At 42.0% G+C, this 19,313-nt stretch overlaps 1 protein-coding gene across 1 annotated transcript in view; it reads left to right on the plus strand.

The window, feature by feature from the left end:
- The first annotated feature begins 223 nt into the window (after window positions 1-223).
- The window catches only part of slc6a11b (solute carrier family 6 member 11b), a 36,916-nt gene continuing 17,826 nt past the window's right edge, over window positions 224-19,313 (plus strand). Inside the window, exons 1-8 of the mRNA XM_082156455.1 lie at window positions 224-451; window positions 1,118-1,353; window positions 2,070-2,204; window positions 2,345-2,485; window positions 2,590-2,671; window positions 4,088-4,220; window positions 10,252-10,386; window positions 16,923-17,026. Of these exons, the coding sequence (XP_082012581.1) occupies window positions 1,131-1,353; window positions 2,070-2,204; window positions 2,345-2,485; window positions 2,590-2,671; window positions 4,088-4,220; window positions 10,252-10,386; window positions 16,923-17,026 (953 nt within the window). The 5' untranslated portion in view covers window positions 224-451; window positions 1,118-1,130. The remainder of the gene's footprint in view (window positions 452-1,117; window positions 1,354-2,069; window positions 2,205-2,344; window positions 2,486-2,589; window positions 2,672-4,087; window positions 4,221-10,251; window positions 10,387-16,922; window positions 17,027-19,313) is intronic.

Raw genomic sequence — 19,313 nt, forward strand, 5'->3', positions numbered from 1 at the left:
ATATAGGCCTACATAGTTGACAAACACACAGTTCAGGTTCAGGTTCCTTTATTCTGTACCAGTAGGGAAATTAGATTTCAGTTTTCTCTGTTTCTCATACATATATTATAGACAATACAATAGGCAACAAAACACTAACCACTGTAATATTATAATAAGTAGGTATAGACTGGTTTGGCTGTGAGTGTTTTGAGGAGGTGTGATCTGTACTGTAGACTCATGGCTCTTTTCCAGTGAGAGGCGGTGGAGATCAGATCATCTGAGCTCGGATCACAGCAGTAGTGAACAGCTCACTGCCACAGTCACAACACTGTGACATCCATCAGGGATTTCACTTTTATTCTTTTTTTGTCTTTTTTTTGTTTTCCATCAAACGGGTTCAGACTGAAGCATCCCTCAAAGCGGGTGGCTTTTGGGTGATCTGAGGAGGTTCACTGTCCCACCTAAACCGGTAAGTGAGCTTTAGCTCGTTCACTGTGATGGGAGTGAGACAGTGGGGTTTGCTCTGCTCTGAGATTAAACTACATGTTGTTTACCTAAATTCGCTGAATTACTTTCGGTGAATGTGCGTTATACATCTCCTGCTATCCAACCCATTAATACGCCGTGTGCAATAGCCAAAACACATAGAACATAACGCACCCGTTACAATAACGCGACGCGACAAACTGGAACGCTTGCATTTCAATCAAGACGTGACGCGACAACCCGGCATTCTCTACAAATACATTTCAGTGACATTTAACGAGTCAATTAGAATCCGTTTAGGAACTGTTCACACAGAACGCGAAGTTGCAGTCATAAACAACGAGATGCAGTGCATTAGAATAGATATTGAACAGAACGCAGAGTCAAGGCGCGCGTTTAAACTTTAACTTCTTAAACTTGACACGGCGAGACAAAATAGAACACTACCATTAACGATGACTCGAGATTATAACCCAGGCTTTTTCCTGATAAATAATCGCTGATATATATATAAAAAAAACGCGTTCCTTGTTTTCTGTTCCACGCAAGAACGGGCCCTTACGCGTCAATGCTCGGCAACTTGTTTGAAATGGTTCCGCGTCCAGTGCTGACATGTGCTTCAGCTAAAGGTGTAATCCATATGTTTCAGGCTGGAGAACGTCATGACAGCCGAAAAGACGATCCCCATAATAAATGGAAAAGCAGATGAAACGATGGACCCTGAAGCGCCGAACCCGAGCGCAGTGAGCAGCAATGATAAGAAGGTGGTGAATGAGAGAGGACAGTGGAATAATAAGATTGAGTTTGTGCTGTCAGTGGCTGGAGAGATTATCGGTCTTGGCAACGTTTGGAGGTTCCCATATCTGTGTTACAAGAACGGCGGAGGTAAGAGATTATTCATTCATTCTCATTCAATGACACACTTCACCAACTCCTGTCAAAGACTGATGGAGTTTTTCTTCTTCTTTGCCCTTCATGGCTGATATGAACATGGTTCTTTATGCAACAGATATTTCTTATTTCCCTTTTGTAAACATTAAAACTCTTAATGTATTTTTAAAAGTCCATCCACAACTATTTATCTTTATTTCCATCCATGCTTTTAAAGTTTTGCTAGATAGCACATTGGTTTAACTTCTGTGGTGTTGAATGAATTATAAGTAAACATGAAAAGAAAATAGGTTATATGGTAATGCCATGGTACTTTTTAGATTTAGTTGCCATGTGTTTTAAAAGGGCAGCTATAAGACAGCTATTGTGGCCATGTGATTTACTACTAAAGTTAGAATAGGCATACAGCTGATATAGCTGAGCCAACAGTGCGAAAGCAGTACAACATAATTTATAGAGCGATATTAGCACACAATGCACTATTAAACCACACAGCCGGTGAAACATCCAGCAACTAATGGAACCTCTCAAATATTCCTTCATTGAATATGACACCTGTCCCTGATTTGTTATTCTCAGAGTTTGAATTTTTTTTTTAACAGGTTTCAACTGTCTCTAGGTTAACTTTGCATGAATTTATTAAATAAATGTGATGGCTTATGTTTATGTCCATTGGATGAGAGGTGTAACTGTATGTGTCCATTTTTTAGGTGCTTTCTTTGTGCCTTATGTCATCTTCTTCGTCTGCTGTGGGATCCCAGTCTTCTTCCTGGAAACAGCACTAGGGCAGTTCACAAGTGAAGGGGGCATCACATGTTGGCGAAAAGTCTGCCCGCTCTTTGAAGGTAAGGCTTGGTTCACATTTGTCTCATTATTACATTCCTACTCGTTAGGTTGAACATACATCAACGGTGGATTATAAAAAAGAGGACGTAAAACTGCATGGTTTCCTGTCTTTAAGCAATGGTTATATGTCCTCTTATAGGCATTGGTTATGCAACCCAAGTCATCGAAGCCCACCTGAATGTTTATTATGTGGTTATATTGTCTTGGGCCATTTTCTACCTGTTCAACTGCTTTACATCGGAGCTGCCCTGGGCGTCGTGTGGTCACTACTGGAACACGGGTTGGTATATTTGAGGATACAAGCAAGCATTTTTAAGAATTGAGTAAAACATTGTAATGCATGAATGAAAAACTGACAAAATTGTTTTAACAATTGCCTTCTAGAAAACTGTGTGGATTTTAACAATGAAAGCATTGCCAACTTCACCAACCCATATTCCACATCACCAGTCATTGAGTTTTGGGAGTGAGTATGATTCTGGCTGTTTAGCAGCGTTACATACATAATACTGTACATATTCCCAGAAACATCAGCAGCTGTTTGGAGCAAATTCTTATAAAGATCAGGGGGATTGATAACCAGCAATTGTAAAAAAATAAAATAATAAAAAATAATAATAATATGCACATTGACACGCTGGGTTTCCAGGCAACTTTTGGCACAGGTTATCTGCAGAGCAGTCGACTACTGGAAATCCATGGAAATCCATAATCTTTTTCCCTGATAATTTGTCATTCTTTTTGCATTGCTGATGTCAACAAGCATCAAAAGGGCACTTGCACAGCTAGGAATGGTATGGACACAAATTTTGCCATAGTTGGCTTTGTTTTTTTCAACACATTTTCATATTCAAGGCCAAACACAGAGGAAGCAGTCAGACAGTTCTAGCATGTTGCTGGCCTTAGCCTCACACACTGAGCATGCAGGACTCTAGTACTGAGAGGCACAGAAGCTGTCAGTTCTGAGGTTGAATGGTGAAGGTTTGTTCAAAGGGGGCATGGCCTAGGCAGTGGATGTCACCCAAGAACATGTCAAAGATGATAAATGGCAGTGCAAGAAAGAATTGTGGCTTTTCCTCGCAAACTTGCAATTCATTGCGTCACAACCAGTCAGTGTTAAACAAAACTTCAGACCACCTTAAAGTTTGGACAAATAGTTGGGCATGTGCAGTTGGCTCTCCTGGAAGTCAGAGGCTCTTGGAATTTTGATGGATATCATTGTACCTGTACCAAATGTTTTGGGGTCATTGAACATTGTGCACATCAGAAAGTGTCCAGTTGAGTCCGATGCAGGTGTTAAAGATGTTGGATTTTATATATGATATATTCATTTTTCAGTAATAGTCTTTTACAGCGACAGCGAGTCGACACACAAACCCACCTCCCCTCATTTATTCGTTTCATAAAGCTGACTCTAAGTACTAAATTGAGTTCTTTTTCACTGCTTATAGCACATAAACAGTCAAATACACACACAATGATGTCAAAATGCCGGTCATGGCGAGCATTGACGTACACACAGTCAAGTGAACGTAAACAGTTGAGAAAGAAAACGCTTGTGTAACAATATAATGGATCCGTGCATTAGGTCTTAAAGTGATATCAGCCTATCATACCTGCTGCTAAATTATGAGATCATATGAAAAAATATATGGCAGTTTTTCCCCATTGTATCGATGTCACAATTGTGGCCAGTGAAAATGCTGAGTGGCTAGTAACTTTGGAAAACCACTGGCCACAGTGGCAAGTGAGCAAAAAAGTTAATGTCAAGCCCTAGAGCAACCTTAGAAACCTGCTCAAATTAACCTTGCAGTACGTAATTGTCCTCTTGACTTGTGTTCATATGTTGCATTCCTGCAATTCAGAATGTTTTCCCTTCTAGACGCCGTGTTCTCAAGATATCCTCTGGAATTGAAGAAGTTGGCAGCCTTCGCTGGGAGCTTGCTTTCTGTCTACTTCTAGCTTGGATCATATGCTATTTCTGCATTTGGAAAGGTCCAAAGTCAACTGGAAAGGTAAAAACAAAAGGTCCAGTGACCAGAAATGGTGTTGAATGTGTGTAGATGTTAACCAAAGAGTGAGAGGCTGAGTTGGAGATGTCTCAATGAGAGACTTGGATGAATAGGAGAACTTAGCACCCTAATGTTATGCAGTCAATTCAGCACAGAATCAATTGGGTGAGTGAGACATGCAGCATGAGATGTCATCAGCGTAACTCTGACATGTGGAACGGTATGTGAATACAGTATGTGACAATGTCCGGTAACAATGTGGATCCAGTGATTTGAAAAGACTCAAATGCAAACATTATCTGCACACAAAGTGGTAAATCTTTGAGGGCACAATGACGCGTTGAGGCTTTAGACCTATATTGAGAGAATGTCAGCTGTCAAAACTACAGACTCGCATATCAGGCATCAAAAAGGCCATTGAACAGAAACCGGCAATGTTCCAGAAGCCGAACGGAAATGTAGTTGCACAAAGGTTCATCCTCACAATAACCAAATGGTTTATTGGTAAACTCAAACCAAACTACTGTGAAAAAGTGCCTTTGGAAAACAAACAGTTTGCATTATTCCTGTGTCTGGACCACAAAATGCAGCTCTGGCCTTCCTCTACCTTCGCCTTGTACCCACAATCCATTGCATTATGAGGGCCTGTGTCCCTCTGCCAATCTCTGCAACTCAGTCACTAGCCTTCCTCTGGATTCTATTCTTCCAGCAGCCTTTAAGAAAGTCTAACGGACTCAATGAGCCAGAAAGAAAGTGGAAAGAAAGGAAGAGGGATGTGTGGGGAAAAATAAATGGGTTCACATTGTACAGGTCCAGGAGAAAAGCTCGGCAGCAAGGCCTATATCTCCTGAAGTGGCTTTTGTTTGGCCGTGAAGCAAGGGGAAAGAATGCTCCTTCATGGCGAGGCTTTAGCAGCCTGTCCAAGATTGATTTCTGTATTCACAGGGGGAAAGTGGAGCGTTCATGAGGAGCATGCAGAGTTCCTCCACTCGCCTCTTCTCTTCTGTGAGGAATTATGTCTGGCGGATAGCAAACTGCTTTCTTCCTTTCCTTTGACCACTATACAGATTGCAGCATTCAGGACATTTGCTAAGCTGTTCATCGCAGGTCTTTTGTGGCTGTTTGCGCTTCTCCCATAAGCCAGCGGTAGATTTATGGCATGGGGCTGACCTGTGAATGTGGGGCTTAAATGTTTGACCAGGGAGAGTTGGGAGAAAGTCAGCGTGCGTTAAAGTTTCACGCCGAGCTTAAACATTGGTCTATTCATTGAGTAAAACCACACGCATGCATCTGAAAGCCTAGTGGGGGATTCGCTCATTGCAGTGGCCATGGTTTTTGGATGTGGATATGTAATCATTTTACAAGACTAATTGAAAAGGATGTGAATTAGTGAGCTGGACGAGCTTTGCCTCGCTCATACTGTGAGGTGCATTAGGATTAAAGGATCTCCTTTGTTATACTCTTACAGATCTCTGCTTAACACAGTTGGTTTGTTTATTCCATTGGATTACTTCGTTAAGAAACATTACGAAAATGTACAGCGATTATCATATTGCAGTTCAATACATTTAGGCGCAAACGAGAAATAATTTGTTTGTTAAGGCCAAAAACTTCTTGTCACAAAGTGCAACGCATTTGTTCATTAATGTGAAGATGCGTTTGTTGTCGTTTAGTACAGTAAATTACCCAGGTCAGATTGAAGTCATCTGCAATTGTAAGTTTCTGTGCCACACATTTTCCCACACTGCCAACACAACCCAGTTGGGCTCCTTCTGGAGGGAAACAGGGTAGAAGCTTTTGTGTCCAAACCCTGTCTTGTCCTCGTATGGTCTTGACCGGGTGCCAGAGGAACAAGAACCTAGTGCCGCCCCCAAGGGTGGTTTTGTTCACGGGATTGAAAGAGCTTCAAAATGTTGAACTCATTTCTGTGGGTTGTGAATGCCATTTTGCAAAAGCATTTTAGGTTCTCGAACTTGAAAGTATACTAGAGAAGAATCACGCCGTGATCTTATAACACTGTCGGTCTGATTGCGCTGAGGATTCCAGCCTCTGTGTGTCTTGGGAGACAAAGCTCTTACACTGATTGGTTGAGACTTGGTAATAATTCAAGACTCTGAAGATCATGTTGACAAGTCACAACATGATGGTGGCCTGACTATTCTATTTTTGTCTTTTTTTGATGTGCTGTGTTGCACTGTGGAGTGGTTTCTCCATCAAAACCTCTGGCTCAGACCAGCATCCCTTCCTCCCCCTTAGAGTAACTCTTTCAATCAGCGCTCAATTAAGGCTTTGGGAGAGTACCTGCCCCCTCTGGCAGACCCTCAGAGCATTCTGTAACCCCTTCACGTTAAGTGCACTGCTTCATTCACTCGATCATTCATTCCCTCGAATCCCTTTCTTTGAAAGGTATACTAGTAAGACATCTGATTTGCACATGATAGCCCATCACAAAATAGGGTAAAAAATGTGTTTGGTCTTCCAATTACAGACAATTTGACACATTAACTTAATTTGAAAGGAATAGTTCAAAAATGAATATTTTGTTGGTGTATGCTTCCACTTTTTCTGTGGAACTCAAAAGGAAAAAATGTAAAGAATCTTTACACATCTATTTTCCATACCATGCCATTCAATGACCAAAAAAGGACAAGAACACAATGCACCATTCTTTTTTCTGAAGCCATTTAAGCCATTTTCCAAAGTGTAACTGACTTTTACAGTGAATCTATTCACATTCCGATTATGGCGCGCAACTGATCCAAAGCGTCATTGACAAATATCTTATCTTGTAAAATGTTTGGTCAGTAACACCGCTCCCTATACATCGAGTTTAAAGATGTTATGGAATTGCATTGGCATGGTTCAAATCATACTTATCTGACCGTTATCAATTTGTAGCAGTAAAATAAGAGGTGTCATATCGATCGCAAGTTCAGTATTAGTATCTGAGTACCACAAGGCTCAGTACTAGGAACGTTGCTTTTCATCCTGTACTGTACATGCTACCCTTATGCCGAGTTCAGACTGCACGATTTTAGCCCCGATTTTGGCTTGCCGACAGGTTTTGAGAAATCGCAGACAAATGCCCGAAATCACAGGCAAATCGGTGCTCGTTCACGCGAGTGACAATCACGCAGTGTGAATGAGCAAAGATGCGATCTGAGAGAATCGCCGACGAGTCGCCGACGCCCGTGAGATATTTGGCATGCTAAATATCTGGACCTGTCGGCGATTCAAAATCCTGCTGTGTGAAAAGTGTTCTGACTGAAAACTACATCGGCGATGACCGACAGCCAATGAGAGAGCAAGATACAGAGCAGCGGGGAGTTCAGGGAGGAGTTATAGGCCACAATATCAGTATTTTAATAGATATATTTACAATTATATCAAAATGAAACAAAGCACAAACATTTGCTTGACCAGCAGCAACAGCAGCACATTGCAAAATTATTTATTTATCCCCAACTCTCTTTGCATAACACACAGTCCTTGCTCCCCTTGTCTTCCCAGCCATTTCCTCATGCATAATATGTTTTTCTTTTTCTCCTTTTCGCTGCAAATCAGTGCACAGACAATTTGGATCGCAAGCTTCTTGCAGGCTATCATTTTTAATAACAATTTCAGTCTCGCGCGAGAACTGCGGTCTACACACGCGGGATTTTGCGCTATTTCCTTATCACTTCTCGCGTGTGTTTGGTTGCGAAACGTAGTTTGCGGACCAGACAGAAGTTGTCGGCGATTCTTCCCCCTGAAAGTCATGCAGTGTGAAACCTCCTGTCGCCGATGCATCGTGGAGTGTGAACACACCAGCAACTGAATGTTACCCTGGATAGTCACGCAGTGTGAAAAGAACAGTGACCCGACTACTTTGAAAATCGTGCAGTCTGAACTCGGCTTTGTCCCAAGCTTACCATAGTCAGCCGGATCTGGACCATATCTAGATCAGATGTGGACCTGCACATAGACACGACCTTGAAACAAAGCTGCCGTGATGCCAAAACGCCCAATGGAAGAAGAAAGCCGTGGTGTTTACTACTGTGACAATTAGCGCTTATCAGGATCAACTAAATGCTGGATTTGCAAAAAAATGTGAAGTTCCCAGCATAGACTCTTTAAAATACATCTGAAAGTTTTACACATCGGTCTGTTATTGTAGCAACATCAACTTTACATTTTCACGCCCCTAAACATGACCATAAACAAAGCAAATTGTGATTGGTTGCTTTACATGTCAGTCAGACGGCCTCTGGGCGGTCCTTGGCCTTGAAAACTGCTATGGAATCCAAACCTTCTGCTGTCAGTCTAAAGGTATTGCTATGAGGGACTAACAAGAACCAAACCAATCCCATGCACAGATCCCGATGGCCAGCTTCATCTCCATACCGGCATGATAAATCCGATTTTCAAGCAGAAGGAACTGGATTAAATATTTTGAATGATACCAATCCACAATCTGACTTCTGACTCGTGATGCAGCCTGGAATTAAACCACACCAAGTTGTTTTGTTTGGCCAGAGGAGAACTCCTAGAGCTTTTAGAACTTTTAGAGCTGCTTTACAGAGCTACAATTGAACTATGTTTGCATCATTGAATCATTATTTTCCAGATGATCAATCTGAAACAATCTGTATTGTATAAAGCACTATAAAAATAAATGTGACTTGACAGAGTACACATGATCGTGAATTGGAAAGTGAAAGTAAAAAGCGAGCGTGCATTGAAAAGTGATTTCAGTACCCCGCATTTTGGTTGAGGCTCCTTGATGCCCACAAATGATATACAATATAATTACCCAACTATATAATTGTGAGAAAACGTAAAAGCACTGAAATATATTTTTTCCTCCCATCTCACATTTTTTTCCATTGGGGGTCCGTAGATAGCCTGGTAATACCAGACTCTGCTACTTCACTTTGCTTCGTATACAGAGTCTGGAATAGCATAAGAGAAGTGTTTTCTCTCTCGCGGGGGGGCGCTTGTCTGAAGTTTAAAATCATTGGTTACCCGTAAGCCAATCACATAACGTTTGGTTATGGCGTGTGTTATGCGCATGCTCAGCCGCATCTAACTTCCACTGTAAACGCATGTATGATGCAAAAACTAAACCATCGAGCGAAATACCGGAGTGAACATGGCTGTGAATGACTTTTGGAGATTATGTGAAGTAAATCTACGCATCCACGGTACAATCAGCGTCTACGTCACGGCTCTCAGCCCGCCCTCTGTTCGTTGATTGGCCCGGCTGTTTTCAGGCCGGTGGAAAACTGAAAGATAGGCTGCTATCTCAGACTGACTACAGGAGCAAAATGAAATTAGCGGAAGTAGGAAGTCTGACGTAGTCAGGCTAGTCCGTAGATAGATCCGTAGATCCTTTCCGATCATAGTATTCGGCTTTTGGCAAATCCTTATAAATGAGCCTCCAGATCTATCTATATTGTATTTTTTTATGTAGCAGACATGTCAGTGCCACAGTGTATTCGAATATAAATAAAGCTTTAATGAAATAGAATCAGCATCTGTTGTTTTCACTTGATCGAGTGATAACATTAAAGGTATAGCGGAGGATGTTTTACTTCCTGGTGGGTAACCTATACTATTGGTCCTCCTAATTGTCAATCATTCTGGTGAATCAATCAAACTTTTCAAAAAGTGGAGAGGGTGGGTCTTATCTAAAATTTGGAAAGATCCTCCGCTATACCTTTAAACCACTTTATATGATTTAAAGTACTTTAATGTACTTTATATCATATAAAGTCTATAATGGTTCTTTATGAGTTTTTTTTATTTGTCCTTTTTTGGAACATGTCACATGTGGTCACTATAAACTGTTGTTGAATGAAAATAGCTGCATGATGATTCTTCAAAATGTATTCTTTTATGTAAAAAAAAACTATGTAATACAGATTTGGAATCACATGAAAGAATAAATGACGACTAGAACAGATTTAGAATAGATTCAGCATCTCCAAAGATGTGAACATGTGGTTGGTGCAGCTTGATGACCTTTATTAATGCACATGTTTTCCCCCTGCAGGTGGTGTATGTCACTGCAACTTTTCCTTATTTCATGCTGTTGATCCTTCTTATTCGAGGAATCACACTGCCAGGAGCTGCTAATGGAATTAAATTCTACCTGTACCCTGATATGTCTCGTCTGTCAGATCCTCAGGTATGAAATATTTTATTAAATTTTATTCAGATTGTCATTTAGTTTGTCAAGTTTACGCCAAAATAAAAGCTTTTGGCAAGTATTAAGATATCAGTATTATAGTTTTACTACTGTAAACTAAAATACTATACTTATTATGAAATATTTTTTTCTTTTACAACGCAGTTGTTTTACAATAGAAATGTATTTCTTTCTTAGAGATGCACATGCCCCTAGATCGCCTTCGAGGTCCATCCATCATACTCTCACGAAATACTGTGAGAAACATGCAGACTGTGTGCTCAATCATTATCAGATGTAGCAGGTTATGGAGGGGGCAAATCTCTCCTTTATCAAATGCATTTATGAAAGAGAAATTCAGCCCCTGAAAACGTAATTTACATTAGCGTATGACAGTGAAAGCAGAGAACGTCTCGGGTTACGACTGTAACCCTTGTTCCCTGAGAAGGGTATGAGACACTGCATCGACTACGACACTTTGGGGAAAGCCCCCCAACGTAGTGTCTCTGAAGCATGAATGAAACTAAGCCAATCGTGATTGGTGTTGCGTCATGACGTAACGTGTGACGGCATACACGGAAGCTACTAAGGGATGCCGGCACACAACAGCGTCAGCTTCTGTGATGAAGCAAGTCGCTCCCAGGCAGGGGATGGCGTGGCGAAGGGACGCAGTGTCTCGTACCCTGCTCAGGGAACAAGGGTTACAGTCGTAACCCGAGACGTTCCCTTTCGAGGGAACTCGAACTGCGTCGACTATGACACTTTGGGGAACGAGTACCCACTATGCCACTACGAGCCCTGCCTGTCCCAGTGTGAAGCTGCGCACAGGCACACTTAGGACGAGAGCACTTGAGTGCCTGGCGTAGAAGGGATGTCCAGACTGTAGAGCCTAATAAAAGTGTGAGGGGTGGCCCATCCAGCTGCATCACACACTTCTTAGATAAGGGCCCCTGAAAGGAGGGGCTCTAGAGGACGCCATGCCTCTGGTAGAATGAGCCCTCACGGCCAAAGGTGAAGGCAAACTGCACACCTGATATGCCATAGATATAGCCTGAACAATCCAATTGCTGATGGTTTGTTTGGACGTGGGAAGCCCCTTCTTGGGCGACCCGAAACACATCAGCAACTGGTCTAACTTCCGCCATGAAGAAGACTTCTGAAGATAAATTTCTTAGACCTCTGACAGGGCAGAGCAAATTAAGCCTTTCCTGATCCAATGTCACATGAGGTGGAGGATGAAATGCCTACAGAACCATAGGCCGTGCCACATTAGATGGTACTTTAGGCACATAGCCCGGCCTGTGATGCAAGATAGCTCTAATGTCGCCTGGAGCAAACTCCAGGCACCCATAAGATATAGAGAGCACCTGAAGATCTCCTACCCTCCTCAGAGAAGTAATGGCTAATGAGAAGGCTACCTTGAAAGAAAGGTTCTTGGCCTCAGCCGACTCCAGAGGTTCAAAGGGGGCCTCGACCAGACATTCGAGAACCACTGCCAGATCCCATGTGGGAACTCTGACACGAGCCGCAGGTCTCATCCTCCAAGCCCCACGGAGGAAACGTACGACCAGCTGATGTCTCCCCAGGGGCCCATCACCCAGAGGAGTGTGGAAAGCCGCAATGGCAGCCACGTACACCTTGAGTGTGGACGGGGTAAGACCAGCCGAGAAGCGATCTTGGAGGAACTCCAGCACTGAAGCAACCGGGCAGTTAACTGGGTCCACCTCACGCTCTCTGCACCAAACGGTGAAAAGTTGGTTTAGACTACTCCTGCTGACAGGCCGGCCTCTCGGTACTCTGCCCCCTCAGGGGCCAGACCCACAGTTTTCATAGCTCTGGCCGAGGGTGAAATATTGAGCCCTGTGCCTGCGTCAGCAGGTCTCTCCTGATGGGAATCTCCTATGGAGGGCCGTCTAAGAACAATGAAAAAAAAAACATTCTCGGGTTGGCCACAATGGGCTACTAGTAGTAGACTGACTCCGTCGCGACGGACCGTCTCTAGAACTCCCGGGAGCAGAGCGATCGGGGGAAATGCATACAGACGTCTGCACCATGGTCTGCACCACGTCTGCACCATGGCATCTAACCCCAGCAGGGCTGGATGTGTGAGGGAGATCCACAGTGGGCAGTGTGACGTCTCTCGAGACGCAAACAGATCCACCTCCACTGGGCCGAACCTCTGACATATTGACTCCACCACCTTGGGGTGGAGTCCCCATTCCCCGGGCCTTAGCCCCTGCCTTGACATGATGTCTGCTCCCTGATTCTGATCCCTTGGGATGTATGTTGCTCTGAGAGACAACAGTTTCTCCTGGGACCACATGAGGATCTGATGCGCCAGTCTGCATTTAGGGCGGAATCTCAGACCCCCCTGATAATTTATATATTTATACCAAGTTTTCTTCCACATAGATAGGGAACGAGGCCATATGCGCATAACCCTGATCATGCAGAACGGGTTCCCCCTCGGGGAAAACCCCTTGGTTTTCAACCACCACTGCAGGGCCCTCATGTGCAGCAGGCCGAATTGAATGATGTTGCATGCTGCTGCCCATGAGCCCTAACACTTTTTGAAAGTGTTTTACAGTGATGCTTGGCCTAGTTGTATCCTGGTCACCGTGGCCAGGATGGACCCGATCCGTGCAGGAGACAATTGTGCCCAAAAGTAACCCAACTATGGGGTGGTGTAGCCCCTTCCCAACTGTGGATTAATCGAAAACGATTCTCGAAGCCCTGTATTTCTCCTTGATGCCCATAAATGATAGATTTAATAATAAATGTCTCTCTGAGATTGAGACCGCCATAGCCGCCATGGAACGGCAGATATCTTGGAGAGACAAGTCTGCAGCCTTTCTTAACTCTGCAATATCATCAGGAGTTGGTCCCTCGCCCTCATCGATTTCTTTTAGAAGGTCGGCCTGGTATGCCTGCAGCACTGGTATTGTTTGCAGACTGGCAACCCACAGCCATATAAGCCCTGCCCACCAAAGAAGATGTATCACGGCAGGGTTTGGTGTTCATCGGGGTCTATAGGGATGACGGAGCATCGGGGGAAAGATAACTGGCCAATGGCTCTTCCACCCGAGGCATCGTCCCATAACCGTTCTTTCTCGCCCCCACAATATTGCTGTAATCTAATATTGGGGGGTTGCAAATATGAGAGGAATATGGCTTGTTCCATGATTTACACAACTCGTGTAAATCGGAAAAGAATGGCAAACCCCGGCGTGAGGTTGTTCTCTACGCTGCAGGAAGTGCTCATCTAACTTGCTTTTTGTCTGCACTTCCTGCCTTTCATGTGGCCAGCTGATGTTTAACTGGTCCACGGCGCAAGAAACAACCACCACCAGCTCCTCATATGCGGGGACATGGAGTGGCGAGTCATCTCCATAATCCCCACCTTCGATGCTGAGCACGTCCACTTCCTCGGAAGCAGACAGCTCGAGCATCGGGTTCTCCACTCGTGGGGAAGAAGCCGCTGGGCGGGCTTCCACTCGAGGCGGGAGAACATCGGAACTGGCAGAGGAATCCTGAGAAAGTGCCTCAGCAGTCTCAAGATTCCTTGCCAGGTCCATTTGCGAGCCCCATGATGAACGCCGATGCACAGCCTCAACGGACGCGGGACCCGCACCCAGGTGTTTGCGAGCCTGGCCATCCCAAAGTGTTCCCCAAAGTGTCATAGTCGATGCAGTACGAGTTCCCTCGAAAGGGAACGATAGATTTAGTTTAGCTGGTGGTATAAGTAAAACAAGTATAAATCTTTTAAATGACATTCATTTTACTAGATAATGAGATGCACTAATGAATAGTTTACCAAAAACAAAACTTCTCAGGTGAAGATTAATCATTCAAAATAAAAAATGAAATAAAAAAATTTAAATTAAATAAATTTTTTTAAATATTTACACTGTGCAAAGAAAAATACTGCTATTTTCAATAAATATTTTTCCTAGTCTAACAGAGATTTAGAATGACAAAGAGTTTGTTTTCCCAAATCTAACTGAAGTGATGAACATCAAGGAATCAGTGCCAAGTTTTTCCGGAAGCAGGGAACTCTGAGGTCATTTGGTGGGATTACAGGATGGCTAAACATCAGATGTGTCATGCTCCACCGTTTCATCATCCCAGTGAACAGAAAGCAGGACTGAAGGAATGTATGTGAAGTAGCATCGATAGTCTGAGAGAGCGAGCGACATAAAGCAACGCAGTGAAAGAGAGAGGGTGATAAAGGGCGGCTGTTTGGTGATGGGGCTCCTCCGACACCAATGTTTAATTAGCTTTCATGCCACACAATAAGAGGTCTGTTCACATTCTCTATGCTCCGTTGTTTTATTCACCATCTTCCTTCACAATCTCACCACGCAATTCAGTTTTCTGAGCCAGAGAGTTTCCATTTCTGTTTGAAATTGCATGTTTAGAGAACAGAAATCTATGCCTGATTTGGACAAAATCATCTTTTTGGTGTTTTTGTGATTTCTATGGTACTGTGGATGACAAATATCATCATTGAAACTGACTAATATTGTCACGAATTGCAAAGACTCAGTAATATGCAAAATACCTAACAACCTGTCCATGTTGGCATCTGTGTGATTTGGCTTGATTCTAAGAGAGAGATGAATTTACGCCAAAGTACCATAGTGTTGGACACAAAGCCTTTGACATAAAAAAAAAATAAGAAAAAATAAATAAAAATAAGCCATTTTATCCTTCTTTTTTTTTACAGTTAATAAGTCTTTTTTTTTTTTTTACTGTCCTAACTAGTTGCATTTTATTAAATGCATTTAGCATTGTTTTTCCCCCTCATTGATGACTGTCTAGTATTAGAATTGCACTTACTTAATAATGTTGTGTTATTAACGGTTAATAACGAGTAACCCAACTATGGGGTGGTGTAGCCCCTTCCCAACTCTGGATTATTTTAACCCAATGCATTGGGTTAAAAGTAACCTAACAGTTAAGTTAACTATTTATTTATATTTATGACATTATTTTAATAAATAAAATACACTTTGTTTTCAAATACAGATTGTTTATTTGTATTTAACAATACATATGTCTCAACAAATATATATTTAAATTACAAACTAAATATTGGGGAGTCTAGAATTGAATGTAAATACACATAATTGTGTACATAATTTCAAAATACCCAAGTGTACATACAACATACGTATTTAACCCAACAGCCGGGTTATTACTAGAAATTACCCAATGATTTAAAAAAATGACCCAACAGAGTGACCCAATATGTGTAACCCAACGGTTGGGTTATAAAAAAATAACCCAACTTTTTTCCAAATCTTCCAAATTTCCAAAAAACGCAACTTGTCATTCATTATAATGAACGAAAAGTTGCGTTTTTTGGAAGATTTAGAAATAATGACTAGAGGCGAGTTTGCAATCAAAATGTTTCTTTAGGATGCACTTCCTGGCTAAAACAAGACAAAACAAACCTCCAAATTAGCCACAACATCAATGAGCAGCTTTTAAAGAATGCAGTGGCGTGTCCGAGTAATGCCAAACCAGAGCAATCGCACCGGCCCAGTGTTAAACAGAAGAGACGTAAATGACTGGATGTTCTTGGAGGGAAGTTGCTCTGTGTTGTGAGGTCAGAAGGGTTTCCCCGGTTACTCGCTGGAGGAAGCAAATACTGCCAGTTGTCAATTGTTTTCCCAGTAAAGGAGATTAGTGGCTCAATGGATATGTGAGAGCGTTTTAAAGAGGTGCTGGCTCATTTTCCTCCGACTCACATGGATCCCCTATGGCCACATTTTTACACTTATCTTCCTCTATGGGGCAAAATAACTCTATTCAGAGCATTCGAGCGCTATGAGAACATTTTAGCCCGTTGTAGGTGAGAGAGTTGTGCATCAGAATCAGAAGCACGAGATAGAGATCTACTGTAAAAAATACGATTCTGTGGAGATTTTGCTCAACCAATTCACTGTCATTATATAGAGACAAGCAGAACACAATTATTTGTGCTGAAATGCTGTGTAATAAGTGGTATGTCTGGATACCGTATCTCTTAAATGTCCGTCTAGTTTTTTAAAATATTTATTTAGAAAAGGGACAGTGTACATTAATTAACATTCATAAATGTAAATGTACCCAAATTAGCCCGAAGGCTAGTTTTCATTGGTAGTCCCTTTGCCAGATGTTAGGGTTAGGGTTAGGGTTAGTTAGGGCTAGTTTGATCTTGCAGCTGAAACTGCTCTCTCCGCGGAAGCTCCGTATCAAGTATCCGTGTAATAAGCAGGATAATGTACATCCAGCCGGTTGTTTTCTCAGAATAAACCCCATCAGGCTGATGAAGACCTGATCCTGATCACCCTGTCAGGCTTTATTCTGAGATAACAACCGGCTGGATGTACATTATCCCTAACTTAATGAACTCAGTGTCAATAACTGAACACATCTTCTCATTCAGAACACATGACACTAGAGCATGTGTCTTAGGATCTTGTTTCAGTGCCAGTATATTGATGAATAAGAGCAGTTATGGTTGTGTAATTGATCTGTAATTTACACAGGTGTGGGTGGATGCAGGCACTCAGATCTTCTTCTCGTATGCTATATGTCTGGGTTGTTTAACGGCTCTCGGCAGCTACAACAGCTACAACAACAACTGCTACAGGTGAGAGTCTGTCAAGTGTGCTTTGTCGAAACATACTCTCTGTTTAAACTGTATCCTCTGTTGTCAATCGTGTGTCGATCAGCCTTGCTCTGGTTACTATCATTCTACATACTCTCTCTGCAAAACTGCTCAAGCTCACTCAGGTTATATGGAGATCTTTCACTTGTCCTCTCATAATTGCACTGAGATCTGGACTTGATCAACTTGGCTCTCATCAGACCATAGAAACCTTCATCCCATACATCCCGGTCGCTGAGATATGACACATTTAAAGGCCTTGTTCACTTCAGAATTAAAATGTCATGATAATTTACTCAGCCCTACGTCATCCAAGATGTTCATGTCTTTCTTTCTTCAGTTGAAAAGAAATTAAGCATTTTGAGGAAAACATTCCAGGATTTTTCTTTTCAATGGGATTCAACGGGTTGAAGGTCCAAATGTCAGTTTCAGTGCAGCTTCAAAGTCTCTACAGTCTTATCTAGCCAAACCATCGGCCATTTTCTAAAAAATAAATAAACATTTATGTACTTTTTAACCACAAATGCTCATCTTGCACATCCACGACTTAATGCATAACGTAATCACGTTGGAAAGGTCAGGCGTGACATAAGCAGAAATGTAGAGTAGGGTGAAAAACTCCATCTCATTTTCTCCTCCGACTTCAAAATTGTCCCACATCATTGTTTTACTTTTTATTTATTTTTGTAAATGGCGTTTGACATCGTCTTTGCATGTTCGCTTTGTAAACACTAGGTCGGTACTTCCGCCTACATCACGCATGACCTTTCAACTAGTGATGCACCGAAATGAAAATTCTGGGCCGAAACCGAAACCGAAAATTTAGGATGCACTTGGCCGAAAACCGAAACTGAAGCCGAAAATGGCTTCTTTTAAAAACGTATTATATATATATTATTTATATATTTAAATTGCTTGAATTTAATGGATCTGAAATGAAAAATCACAATATAATAATCAAACTCTTATTAACAGTTACATAACAAAACATAAAATATTTTTAACAATAAATATAAATAATAAAACCAAATAATATTATTCTTCAAGTTTTATGTTCCACCAAATAAAATAGTTTTTTAAAAGTTGTGCAAAAAAGAATCCACAATTTTGGAGATTTTTGCAGAACAAATGTTACATATTGCAACTTTGGTGTCCTCTAGTATAGGGCTGTCCCTTTTGTGAAAAAAAAATCCTGTTCGATTTTTGAGACATAAGTGTTCATTGAATCGTTAGTAAATTGCCTATATTTGGCGTTGATCCGTTTTCAACACCAAATATAGGCAAATCCACGAACAACTAAACAGGCATCAGGACGAACGTAAAGAGGGCGCTTGAGACGCGCACAAGTCAGCAATGTGGACTGCCATAACATCAATGAAAAACATTACTGAAGGCTACATATTATGCACTATATTATGCAGAAATAGGCTGTGTGTGTGTGTGTGTCAGAACCTGCAGTTGCTGTGTGACGCGCGTTCGCTGCGGGCGTATCGTGACGAGCTGGACGCGCTCCGAGAGAAGGCCGTTAAAATCGATTCCCTATTTTCGTTTTCGAAACTTGTGTTGGTTGGTCCGATCGATTGTGCAATAAGTGACAGCCCTCTGACATAGCCCTCTGATAGGCAGACGCGTGATAGTGCTTGCGCACGGATGAGAGGGGCGGGTGACATTCATTTTCGGTTTACGTTTTCGGCTGTTTTTTTTTATTTCGGCCCGAAACCGATAATGCCATTTTCGGCCGAACATTTTCGGCGGCCGAAATTTCAGTGCACCCCTACTTTCAACCTTGCTACACAAGACGAGCATTTGTGGTTAAAATGTATATAAATGTTATAAATGTTTTGTTTTTTATATGAAAATGGCCTATGGTTTGGCTAGATAAGACTCTTATTCCTCGGCTGGGATCGTGTAGAGCCCTTCTCATAAACTTTCCCATAACTGTCTGTTCTGTCTCTCCTTCATTGGTTTTCTGGCTGCTTCCCTCATCTTCTTCAGTCATTCAGATTTGGAGATTTGGAAATTGTCTTGCATCCATCCATCCCTTGCCTTGTCTTTTTGTGTACTGTTTTCTTCAAGTTCTAAAAAAAAAACAAAAAAAACTGACATCCACTGCAAAATACAACAACAACAACAATGAAACGATGTTCTTCCGCAGTATTTTTTTCTTGTTTTCCCGTAAAAATATCGTCTAGGTTACTATACGATTGGGATCTCAATTCGTCAGTTCAGTTCTGACGTAACATCGAGCGTGACTGAGTCTGATGGGGAA

This window comes from Leuciscus leuciscus, assembly GCF_965113295.1.
Source record: "Leuciscus leuciscus genome assembly, chromosome: 23".
Classification (NCBI taxonomy): domain Eukaryota; kingdom Metazoa; phylum Chordata; class Actinopteri; order Cypriniformes; family Leuciscidae; genus Leuciscus; species Leuciscus leuciscus.